Source organism: Calonectris borealis, chromosome 3 (genome assembly GCF_964195595.1).
Source record: "Calonectris borealis chromosome 3, bCalBor7.hap1.2, whole genome shotgun sequence".
Lineage (NCBI taxonomy): Eukaryota > Metazoa > Chordata > Aves > Procellariiformes > Procellariidae > Calonectris > Calonectris borealis.
The window spans coordinates 2,821,911-2,835,276 of NC_134314.1; the positions used below are offsets into that span (position 1 = coordinate 2,821,911).

The 13,366-nt window shown below is 37.2% G+C and overlaps 1 protein-coding gene across 5 annotated transcripts in view; it reads right to left on the reverse strand.

Moving 5' to 3' along the window:
- The window catches only part of KIF13B (kinesin family member 13B), a 133,276-nt gene that overhangs the window by 70,332 nt on the left and 49,578 nt on the right, over positions 1-13,366 (reverse strand). For 2 of the 5 annotated variants that reach the window (XM_075144840.1, XM_075144843.1), the window contains exons 3-10: positions 11,850-11,865; positions 9,698-9,758; positions 7,863-7,955; positions 7,029-7,209; positions 6,542-6,629; positions 5,032-5,166; positions 2,953-3,065; positions 2,399-2,510 (exon numbers count right to left, since the gene is read on the reverse strand). In XM_075144840.1, the coding sequence (XP_075000941.1) occupies positions 2,399-2,510; positions 2,953-3,065; positions 5,032-5,166; positions 6,542-6,629; positions 7,029-7,209; positions 7,863-7,955; positions 9,698-9,758; positions 11,850-11,865 (799 nt within the window). Of the gene's footprint in view, positions 1-2,398; positions 2,511-2,952; positions 3,066-5,031; positions 5,167-6,541; positions 6,630-7,028; positions 7,210-7,862; positions 7,956-9,697; positions 9,759-11,849; positions 11,866-13,065; positions 13,086-13,366 lie in introns of those variants that run through there. The other 3 variants (XM_075144842.1, XM_075144841.1, XM_075144844.1) reach the window with 3 other exon arrangements.

The following is a 13,366-nucleotide window of genomic DNA, read 5'->3' on the forward strand; positions in this document are numbered from 1 at the left end:
GATCTCCTGAACTCTACTGGTTTCTCAGATACGTGGAGAGACTCTATATGACACATATTACTAGCGTTAGAACACACTTACTCCACTTTGGCATCATAATTAAAAGTTGAAAGCTAGAAAGATAGCCCACCATCTCATGGCTTCTACAAACAGGCCTCTTTAAACGAATAAATCCCTCCTTTGATCTTCAATTAAAAAAAAGTTTAAATTTTCCCCTTTCAAAATAAAGCTTCTCTTCAGTGAGCTTGTTTGTAAAAAATCCAAAAGCCCCAAACCTTTTGTTTGCAGTTAACGTAGCTGGATGTTAAAGACACAAAGAAGGTTTGCTTGAAAGAAGGCAGAACAAAAGTGCGCTTCTATTTATGAGCTAAAGCATGTGCTGTGCACGGCCATCGTCCTCGTAGCTACAATGCATCAGACAGGTGCTAAACAGGAATCTCAGTCTGCTTGCTGGATTTGTTTAGAAATGGAACAGCATAACTAATTCTAACAACAACGCTAGAAATTCGTTAGGAAAGTTTCCACTCTGCTTGCTCAGACTCTTACAGCCACATCAGGAACCCAAGCACACATGCCACTGGAGCAAACTAAAGCAAGCTGCATGCTGGTTTTGTTCCCATCTTTGCAGAGAGCCAAAAAGCACTTGCTTAATTAGAGTAAAAACTCAGTGTAAATATAGAGAGGCAAAAATATATTTAAACACTAAAAAAGTCTTAGCCAAGGAACATTGTGAAATGAGGATTTATTTTACTGAAGAAAAGCAGAGACACTATTTCTATTACGCCATTCTGATTTTTATGTGGCCCTCATGACTGTACTATTTGATGTCCAGTACTGTGATGTTTATACCGGGGAAAGAAGACAAATCGTTTCACAGTAGTCATGCTAAAAGTTTCACTAAAAGACAGCACTGAGAAAAATGAAGGTTTGCGGTCTCAAGGGGTTACATGAGTAGATTTTATTTTACTTAAGCATTGAAGTCAACTTTGTTTTCCAATCTCCTTAAGGAAAACATCTTTTTTAATCTCCACACCTCTGTATAACCTGCAAGTAACTTTTTCTTTCCACACGTGCAGTTAAATCATAGAGACGTCAAAGTCAAACAACATCTAAAAACATTGCTAAGAATGGGTGGGGAAGCAAAGCAGAGTATTCGAGACGACAAAATCTAGGCAGAGCACCTATAAACGTAAGGGCACAAAAAAAGGCTGGTGGTGCCAAAAATCAGTTTCTTCCCAGATTATATCTTTCTACTAACAAATATCTTAGTTGCTCCTTGATTACAATAAAACAGAGCCCAAGTTAAAAAAGGAAACTTGGTAAGTTAGTATTTCTATGAGACATGGTTATGAAACATCCTGGCAATCAATGATAAAAGAGAAAAATTTTAACAAAATGACAGGTTACAAAAACGAAACTGAAGTCATCTACATATGACACCTAATTCAATAATCCTTCAAAATCCAAGTCAACCAAGACCACTCAAGCTGTACCAGGCAAGATAAGAAAAAGACAAACAAGCCACCTTTACTGGCAGGCAAGCTTTTTACAGATAGAAGTGGCTACATTTGTGCTTGCCACTCATTCAGAGAATGGGAGAAATCTAGATGACGACTATAGCTAAAATCAAACTTGCACTCCCAAGATTTTTTGTCATCAGGCTACCATGCTTTACAGCCACTGTATCTAGGAAGTGGGAAGAACAACAAAAACAAAAGCTTGCCTTTTAATTCGACATACGTAAAACGCATATTTAACAATTTGTTTTTTCATTTAGACCTTATAGATCTTCATCCAAGTGCCATCACGATACACTCTTTTTTTCCCCCAAAATAATACCAAATAGAGTCCTATGCAGTACAGAAAATGATTTAACTGCTCATTTCACATGAATATGATGTATAAAGTCTTCTGACCTGTTCCTCAGATTGTAACTGGGATAATGCTCTGCAATTATACTCTGCTGACAAAAGTAGATTATATTAACAAATATATTAGACAATTAGGAAAAGGTAATAGTCTTAATCAAAATCTTCAAAGCTAACCATGCCAGTATGTAAAATTCAGTTGCATGTGGCAATAGCCCAAATTAAATTAGCCCCAAGGTTGTGTGTGAAGCTGTATGTACACTGACGCATAAAAGAAAATGCCTTTTTTTTTTTTTTTTAAAAGCTCCTTATTCTTTAGGCCGTTACAGGTCAGCAGAAGACAGGGAACATATTTAGTCTGTAGAGATACTAATGGCTTACATCCAGCTAATTTTCCAAAGACAATTATGGTTAACATCAAAACCAGAAAACGAGGCAAAAGAATAGTGTTTTATTTCATTGAATGGGACTCTTCTCCCCTTTTCCTCCCTTTTATTTCTCTTTAAAAAAAACAAGATCAGAGTACTTACTTTAAGTAACCAAGTGAGCACAGAATCACGATAAGGAACAAATTTGTTCTTGTTCTTGCCAGCAGCCTGATCTGCCAGGGCAGAAATAACCAGCCCAAGTGTTGTGAGGGATCTGCACAGACAACACAGGCAGTCATTAACAAATGTAAATATTCATAAGTCAAATGCATATTTAAACAGTCACTTTCCCTCCAAAAATGAGTTCCGAGGAAAAAGTTCCTAGTACAGTTTTGATCATTCTTCTCCCACAGAAGCTCTACTCCTTGTTTTCAGTATATGTTTTCAGCCTTAATAATCATATCTTCACAATGCAATTATGTGGTAGTTGCAGGAAGACAAGTACAGAGTGAAAAACACCAAATGTTTTAAGCAGGCGGCAATCTCATTCAAACATCTAAGAGTATTGTATGCCAGAAAGAGAAGTAGAGAGAAGGGAAGAAGACAACTGGCTACAACAGCTTATACTGACTTTATCTTATTTTACAAGTACGCTGTATTTAGCAGCCATGATTGTACTGATGAAAAAAGGAAAATAAATAATCACAGAGTCTTACTTGTTAATGTTGCTTCCTTCTTTCAGCCTGTCTCCTGCAGCACCAGTCTTGGTGGCCCGTTCACTACCTGCTAAGTCCACCAGACTCAGCTTGCCCACCTTCTCACCTGACGTCTGCAGAAGGAACCAGAGAACAGCTACTGTTAGTTCACTCAAATAAAGTTACATAGTTTGATGTATTTCCAAACAAGAATCAAGCTTCATTTCTTGGTGTAGACTCTCTGCAGCTGTTCCAACATCTTTGAAAGTCATCGGACATGAAGAGTATTCTGCGTTAACTTACTAGCTGCTGCTTCAGAAACAATAGGAGGATTTGAAGTGAAGTCAGATACATTAATATCTTCAAGACCTCTCAGAAATCTCCAGAGGAGAGGAACACAGGGCACATTAGTAAAATGTTAAACCAAGAAAAATGCAGAGGTAGTACAGGCCAAAGAGTAACAAAGACATATGGTCTACAATCCCATCTTGAAGAGAGTCTCCTAAAAATCACAGATTTTATACCAAGTTTCTTCTCTGTTTTTCAGAGAGTAGGAATGAACATGACAAGCAGCATGTTATAATTTATGAAAATTATTACAATTGCTAAGTCTCGTGTATCCTTAGCAGCCTCCTAGAAAGCAATCCAAGCTATGCGAGTATTTAAACCTGTAACACAGATTTTGTTACAAATCCTTTTCTCTCATTTGACCCAAAATGACATTCTGAAACACTCAATGAATTTCATATGTAATTTGAAGTTGAAAAGCTAACTGTCTTTGAGAACAGTTTGCTCACATCCTGCTCTTCTGCAGCATCTCAGTATCACAGTTGCAAAGTGCTACATTCCCTTAAATGAACAGGATAATTAGAATCAATACGCTTTCAAAAATGTTACTCTAAGCCTCTCAAAAGACAGTGTGATTATCAGGCCATACTGAAACACGTCATTTCCAGGACTGAAAGGACCAGCAGATGGGAAAACAGAGAAATCTGTTCCAGAAATTCACACAGTGGTCACTGGAAGATGCAGAAAAGACAGACAAGCAGAACTACCACCCTGCATCCCGGCTGACCGTGACCACACAAAAAATATGTATGCTAAGTATGCAGTACAGCCACAGTAAAAATGGAATGACAAACTACGGCAAATCAAATAAAGAACAAGGAAAATGGTTTGGATAAGAACATTGGTGGAGACTGAGAAACGAGGAGAAAAAAAATCCGAATGCTCATTATGCTTTACGTTGTATTCAATATTTAGGCACACACATGCCTTAGATTTGCTCCGTGGACACTCGAAATTTCTCCAAGGCTTTGAAGACATTAAAGAATTGCCCAAGCACAGAATCTATCAACAAAGTTTAAGGAGCTTTGGTATAGGAGATCTATTTCAATTTTAGTTTATCACCATTTTCTGTGAGGGATTAAATAATATTAACGTAAATGTATTTCACAATCCCCTCCAAGGAATATTTACGTATAAGGAAATGTAAAGGAAAATACTTCCACATTTAAATGTCTTTTAGGTATGTAGTATATATACATAAAAATATTAAATTGATGTCATGCAATGCAAAATTTTTGAAATGAATAAGTGCTTCTGTTTATAAAGCTGATCATTTACACATGTTTGCATGAAATAACCCCTTGAAGGAGATTACCAGATGTATACTCAGGTATTCTATTTTTCATCGACACGTTGTATCTTGAGTTTCTGCTCCAAGTCTGTACTACACACCATTGCTTAAAATGAAGCGTTTCTTTAGTTTAGATTCTAGATTAGGAGATCCCTCCTGCACCCTCCAGCAGGTCTGCTGCAACTTGGGGCCTGCATTTTTGCTTTTCATTTCAAAAAACACATTTCCACTTACAAACCTATTAAAATTGATTTCCCTACATTGGGGCATAAGCACACGAGCATTACGAGGACTTAGCTAGACAAAGCCATAGCGAACCTGATCCAGTGCTAGCAGCGCAAAAGGGCAGCAAATGACCCCCTGAGGTCCCTTCCAACCAACATTTCTGAGTCTGTAAAATACATTAAAGCAAGAGACACATCCGAGCTTAACATTTGGACCTTGTAACTTGTTTTACTTACCCCTGACTGTACATCATACAGTGTGTGGGTGAGGATAATCTTGAAGACTGCATGGGACCGACTGCTCTCCTCATTCATGTTGGTTGCAGCCACTGTTCGAGATTTGTTGCCCTCAGACATCAAGGACTCAATGTCCTAGATACAATTTTCACAGCCATAAGCATATCTGCATTAACATTCTTTTCAATTATCTACCGAAACAATCTCATTTTGGTAAAATACAGTAAGTATTTTCCCACTAAGTTTCCCACTGTTTATTCATAAAGTGTGAGAAAAAAATATTATGATCGCCCCTTCAGAGACTAGAAATTACACAATGTTGGGACATGCATACTCATCCATTACCTCTACCTAGATATTAAATTATCAACAAAAATAACGCACCTGGCTGCACATAGCAATACTCAAAAGCAAAGAAAAAAGCGAGGAAACAGTAATACGTGTTTGAACACCGCAACATTTTAGCCTCAGTTGTCAAACACACATTCTTGAAATCTGCAATACTCACATAAGGCTCAAAGTTTTATAAAACAGAACCACACTGAACAGGTCATTATATTCCTCCTACATATAAGAGCTTATAAAGTCCTCTGATATGTTAAGTTGTGATACTTGAGAAATACACAGCTCCCCTGCTTAAGGGTTTTACAGCAATCCTGTAAAACAGTTAAAACTTTAGAGTTTTGGGCTTAACTTTTATTTAAGCATCTCTAGCTGAATGATGCTAAAAAAACCCAAAAAACAATCAAACAAAAGAACACCACAGACCACTTTGACTCTGTATGCTGTATTACACAACGCTGCTGCGCAACATGTAAAGGAAAAGCATGCATCCTTGTCTTAACAGAAACCACCAAAGAGAGGTAGATGAATACCTAGAGAGACTGCAACAGGAAGGGCTGCACCGTTTTCGTGTTTTGCTTAAGATGACAGAATTCCATCCCATATTTACTCATTTCTTCCACGGTACATTAATGCTTCTTAAAAATTAGGCCATTTTGTGAAGGCATATATAAACATTTACTATCTAGCAAGCAAGTTTCATGCAATGTTCTCAAGCATTTGCCTTGTAAACAACCATTAGTTTTATAATTCCGGTGTGCCTGTGTGCTACTAGTAAATGAAATTACTAGGCAATAGCATGGCAGCCAAAAAGTGACAAAATGTGGTACTGAAAGCCCGTCTCTGCTAAATCCGGGTTCTGTAATTAATCACGGAACGCTTTCTCATGGATACAGTGTACACTCGTCTTAAGTTTAGGAGGAAAGCTGTTTCATTAAGTAGTTGAATTACTTCCAGCATTATTGAATAGTACAGGATAAAGATGAGTTTCTGCTCTTAATTCTGTTCTACCCAGTGATCACAACACAACAATCCTACAGCTCTCTTGTTCCAAAATTTATGTTACTGCCAGGGCAATTAGAAGTACCTTAATAATTTTGTCCTGCTTAAGGGACAGTACCCTAGTGTTTAGATGTCAACACAAGCCTCTCATAAAATGGATCCTTACCTTGTAGCTAGCAACAGCTAGTTTGGATAGGCCATCTACGTAAGGACCATAAACACTGTGTTCTCTAACTTTTAATGACTGACGGCTTCTGGTTGGAAAAAAAAAGTTATTTATAAGCACATGACTGACTTAAGACAACATTTATAGAAAGTCAATTTCTCACTGACAGATCTCAAACATGATGGTCTTACAAATACCATAATAAAGCACATAACAAGGACTACAATGCAAATCAAAAAGCCTTATGTCTACACGTAAAATGCTGACATAGACATTTTTGTCACTTCATAAAAGAAGCATAGGGTGAGTTTACTTCAAGCTTTTAGTCTTCCTACTTTATTTTGTTTTAAAATGAAAGGACACTGAGATCAGGAAGAAGTGAAAACCATCCTATGCAAATGCCTTAGATGGGATCCATCAAGGCAAGCTGGTTATGGAAAGGAAGAGTGTATGACAACACATTACGGTTGACACACAAATTACTTACCCTTTTGGGTCAAGAAGATCTCTGACTTTCTCATTGTATATCTCCATGTAGGATACTTCCACTTTGAAACTCTGCTCTTCATTTTCCTCTTTCTGTGCTCTTTCAAAGAGTCCACTGCAAAGTCTAGGGATTAATCCAGGCTGGTCAGCAGTACCCATCATTGTGTATGATTTTCCAGATCCTGTGTGATTGAATCTATGATTAGTGTACATGCAACAGTTTCTTGCTGTGCGGAACATGGAAAGGAAATAAGAGAGAAGAGGTAAAAAAAAAAAAAAAAAATTTTGCATTTCAGTGAAAGATATTTGTGCAACTTTCTATTTTAAAGCAACCAAAACACCATTTAGCTAAAGACTATTTAATTAAAAGGAAAAGCAAAACAAGAAGTTTAGTTCAAACTGACAGAGAAGACTTTTTCAGGTAGGTACAGTCTTACTGTAGATGACAACCCACTAACACTCACATATGTGCCACAATGAGAAAAATCAGGTGCACAAGCATACTCATTTTTGCATATTACATTTAAAATGATGATTAAGATTATTCCAACTACAGATGCAGCAAATATGAGCGATGCACTGAACTCAAGAACGATCACGATCATTCCGAAGATTATAATCTAAGGTGTGAGAAATAAGGGTAGCCAGCAGCAACAGACAAAATCCTATTTCTCATCCTGTCCACCTCATATCTGATGTTACAAAAGAGAAAAACATTTCTTATCTACATTACAAGGCATTTCTCCTGAAACAATGTCACAACAGCCGTGAAAAGAGAGAACTTAACACCTTTTGCGTCAACAATATTTTTTGCTTACGTCCGGAAGGGACTTACCAGTTTGCCCATAGGCAAAGATGCAAGCATTATAGCCTTCGAAGGCATTCTGAAGAATATTCTCTCCAAGGCACTTGAAAACAACATCTTGACCTAAGAAATAAAACACACAAGCTAACATCATAACAAAGCAACAGATTCACCCCGCCCCTTGATTTGGATTCTTCAATAATTACGTAAAAGCAAACAGTTAGTGTTTTCCTGCTGCTGTTGCCCAAATAACATATTTAGCATCCAGTATTTGCTCCCTCTACAAGAGCAAGACCATCAGCCAGTAGATGTGCTCCAGATTTATGCTACTGTAAAAATCGGAAGCTGTGATTATCATTCATATACCTGTATGTGCTTAAAACAACATCCTATCAATGTTCATACTCAGAAGTTTTATCAGCAGAAAATCTACTACCAGCTGCAGAATTTCACCCACCAGTGAATGACACCACCTCAAAATACAGTGAACCCATACATTTTAACAACTGCCATTTGATTTTAATCTAGAGCAATTAATAGAGCTCTAGATAATTTTACCGTATATGTACAAGGTATTAAATAATACCATGAGGAGATTTTTGCAGAGAAGGAATCACAGCTATGTGGGAGATATTGTAGTACAAGACATGCATTAGCAAAATATAGGGTTTATCACTTCTTTTGTAATTGAACTAAATCTGTAGGAACAGCCTTTCGGCTCCTCTTCCAAGCAAAGGAAGAAATACTTAATATATTTGGGTATTATCTATTTAAACAAAACCTCTATTTTCAGAATTTCTTTTACAAGCAGAGGAACTAAAGCCTGAACAAGACATGGCAGAACTTTATGGAGTGAAAAGTCCTCTCAAATATGTTACTGTTCCTGAAAGCTTTTCCTTTCTCTCATTGATTGAAGTCTCAATCTTTACATCCAAGTCCACTCAGAATTTTATGCATGCAAAATTCCCCATCAAAATTACTAATAGCTGTGCCTAGCTAAGCACAGCAGAATGGTTTTGGACCAAACGCTTCCAGTGTCCATAATATAAGTGACATAGGCGCCTCCATTAGTTTGAGAAACAAAAAATTTACCTTCCTATGTAATTTGTATGGCTGAAAAGTGCCAGGTTTTTCTCAATTCCTCACAAAATTACTATTCATTAGTTATGTCTTAGAAAAATTAAAACCTATAAGCATATGAATCTTTTATTTTTCTTGTGTTTTTTTTTTTTTTAAATAAATGTAAACAAGCTTAACTGATTTCCAATTTTAAGAGATAACAAGTATGAAAGATATAGATCACAAGAGTGGTAAGTCCAAATATATTTCATATTTTACCATAACTATTTGCCAAAATGTGTCATAATAATACACAGAAAACTTCTAATTAAATACATTACACATTCTCACCAGACCACGTGAATTCACATACCCCTATATTAAATTAGGCTTTGTTTAATACTCCATTATTAAGTTCTAATATGATGCCAAACTCCCATCACTGTGAAACATGAAATTACATAAAGCAATGTTCCTCAAATCCTGAAAAGAAACTGATCTGACGCTTTTAAAATGATGGACTTGGAACAGTATTTTAAATAAAGATGTAAATATGAGTAACCCATTATTGTGATGGATTTCTCCATTTCCTACACTGCAAACAGGTAGCAATGCCTATTGCTATTATCATCTTTAGAGAAGAGAAACAGGAATGATTGAAGATTTTCCTTTTTCTTTTGACAACAAGCAGTCATATAGGGGAAGGCACTTCGTGCCATATGGTCTGTGCCCTGTAGCAAATACAGTATTTTAATTAGATCATTCACACTTGGAGAAAACAAGCACAAAGCTACAGCAAATATTACCTGCATATTTTTCTTTGAGAGATTCATCCATAGACCAAAAGCAGTGATCGTAAGCAAACACCTGTAGGAAAATAACCAGGAAGACACCTTATAAAAACCGTTGCCAAATCAAACATGTTATCCAAATTTTGACAGCACTGTATTATGTTGGCTAACATCATGCTCCTCGGGGCCGTTCTGAACATAATACACATTCCCACAGAATTACTTATTTTCTATGAGTTAGAAGCCTAAACAAACACCACATCTTCCTATATGCAAGCCTGTTCCGTGCTTTTATTTGTTCCTTGTTTTTATTTCTTCCTTTCTACTGTGTGAATCCTATTCCACGCTCTCCAAAAGCTCTCCATGTGGCAACCGAGTGGATGTCAAGGAGCTGTCCTTATCTTCCTTTAAACCCATCCTTGCAATTCATTTTTCACAAGACTTTCTATTTTGCAAACTGACAGATGTCCCTGGCTGTTTCTGCCTACCATCTCCCGGTGTCTCTTGTCTGCATAAATTAAAAACATGCCTTAGGGTAGGAACCTCTTTCTGTACAAGCGGAGTATGTATTTATATTATATACTGCTGACAAATAGAAGCAGTCATCACCAAAGTCTAATACCTGTAAAAAACAATACAGAGCAAATGAGTTTTATCATGAGAAGAGTAGCACTGTAATCTTTTTAAATAGAAAAGTTTCAATTTTGTGGTAAATCCATTTAAAGGTCCACAGGCACCTTCCATCATGAAAGCTCATCTCCAATACGACAGTGCATATTTTGGGATCTCAGGCTGCAAAACCAGACATTTGCAAAAACAACCCTCCTGGATACATATTTGTAATAAAAAAAAAAATTTGGGGTGGTATCTGACCTACATTCACACAGGCAAAATCTACTCTGTAGGATATAAGAAAAGGGAAGTACAACGCGTTGCTCTTTGGCTGTTTATTTCTCCTCTAAGCTTAATGAAGGCTGCTCTTTCCCCTTTAGGTGTTCTGTATTGCTATGTAGCTAACATTTGCATCGCTCCAGATCACGTTGGCAGAGCAAGCGCACCATGTCAGCATCTCAGATCCACCTTCTGAACCCTCATTCCATTCTTTCTGAAAATTTCATTTTATCTGTTAACACATTTTCATGTTCCACTTCAGTGAAGTCTGTTGTCTATTCACTAAAGGCACTAACCATGAACTAGCATTTGCATAGATAATCAAACTCAACATTTCTTAACTAGTAAAGATTGTAGGAACAAAATATGTTGCATCATAACTATATTAATAATGAGAAAATCCTAAAAAGAAATACTGAGTCTGTAGTGAATTATCGCAGTTATAGCATTTCCTAATAGATCATATCATGGAATCTGAAAAAGCATTTAAGGACTCACGGAGCAATAAAGCAAATCTTCCTCAAACATTTATACTAAATAAATAATAAGAAAAATTACGCAAGAGTCAAAAATCCATACTACCAACACATCCAAACTTACTACCTACATCTATGAAAATGCTTAGTATAGCAAAATCCTTGAAATTTAAATAACTTACCTTCAAAAATACACTGCTTTTTCTCCCCCCCCCCGTACTACATTAATGTCCCAGCATCAAAAGATGAAAGTGGTTATTTTACCTCCTCTAATTGAGGAAACAACAGCCTGTTTATTTAAATTAAGGTTTTGGGGTTCTTTGAATTTATTATACAATTAAGCATATTAGTATAACATGCCACACCTTCAGAGCATTTAATAAAACATCATTGGCTATATGACCACATCACTAAAGCTGAATCCTGATATGCTAGGATAGAGATAGATATCTGCATACCAAATACAGAGTCACGGGATCACAAGCCATAACAACAAAATGAGTTTGCTTTAACACAAATACCAGAAAATGCTTTTAAAAGCCCACAAATAACAAGTAGTCTTCCATTCACAGTCTGTAATGCTGAGTATGTATGTTCTCATTTGTTCCTGTGACTCATTTTTTGGCACAGGCTGTACAGTGCTCTTCTGCAGCAAGGAGATGCTTTGAGTTTCTCACTTAACAGCTGATCAACTACAGAGCTGTTTTTCGAAACGCTTTTAGCATTTGGATAACCCAAGACTGAATAAGCGATACGACAATTTTTCACACACTGATTTAACATGCAATAAAAGCCCTTACCTTTGGTTGGGTCCTACTGTTCTCCAAAACATCAGGAGCAGAAAGGATTTGATATAGGGTTGGGGTAAGAAAAAGAAATACAAAAGAAAAACAAAGACCATTAGTTGTAGCACTTTTAGCTTAATTCCTCTATCATTAATACCTCATCATTGCAACGCTGTATTTAAAAAGTTCATTTCTCTCTTCAATCTCCCTTTGCTTACAGATCCCAAGTAATTTTATAAACCAATGCTTATCTCTTTTCAAGAGTAAGATTTGAGATGCTGCTCTGAATAAGTTGATTTTAAATTCAAAGCCACTGATTTTTCTCATGCTGCCACCATCCCTTCCTCATTCTCTCCCAGGTTTTTTTTTCCTTGACAGAGGACACCTCTCTCTCTCTAGTTTTGTGCGTGTCACTGTCTCTTAAAAACAAAGTACCCAAGCAACGAAAAAATTTCCAAAACCATTTGAACAGGAACTTCAGGAGAGTTATTCAAGAGGAAATTTCAGAGCCCAACCCTTGGACTTGCCCAACTCAGTTCTCTCATGGTTGCTGGGACAGCAGAGCAAACATTTGTTTCCCTAAAAGAATGAACGCAAAATAGCAATTTCTTTAATCTGTTATGTGTATAACTTAAAAGTTTGTTTGTTTTCTGGGTTTTTTTGGGGGGGGATTTTTTTGGTGGTGTTTTTTTTTTTGTTTGGTTTGGGTTTTGTTGTTTGGGGTTTTTTTTAAACAACAAGTACAAAATTACTGGAGTGACCTTTAAAATAACAGCACAGCATCAGTCAATGCCCCGACAGCAGGTTACGCAGTCTTCCCACAAGCAGAAGACTGGAGAAATCCAGCAAACACACAACAACGAAGAACCAATATTCTCCTTGTCCTGGATCTTCTAAATGAGTTTAGGAAACTCTTGACATGAGTAACAAGTAAAGTCTTGTGACAAGCATCACGGATTTCTTTTGAACAGTGCAAGAGAAAGACATGGGAGCCCTATAAGATTAGTCTCAGAGTTCTTGCTGCTCATATGGGTTGAGAAGCGAGTTTAAAAATAGTAATTTCTCAGCATTGCCTCTCAAAAATAATTATTTATTAAGCAAGTCCATCACCCCTTTTTACTCAGGCTTGAATCTAATATGCATATCTGTTTGACATAACAGGAACAACAGTGACTTTGGATAGCAGTCGGTATGACCCGCTACACGGGATGATTATTTAAGTCAAGGTTACCCCATGACGGCCACGTCGCAGGGTCATTCAAGTAAGCAATAACATGACCACTCTTCCCCCCGCCATCTGGCTAAGTTTGAAGAAAACCTCTCCCAAGGTCCTTGGCAGCATGCTTGGTGCAGACTCTCGACTGTCCCTGTCGCTCCTGGGTGGGTTGCAGATATGAAGGCACATTGAGGGAATCTCCCTCACCAGGGCTTTGATCCAGACACGGAAGACAGCAGAGAGCCCGCCTGGATTACTCCGAGAGAGACGCAAGAGCATTTTGTTGGCTTTCTGTGCTCTGAAATGCTAGTGGAGC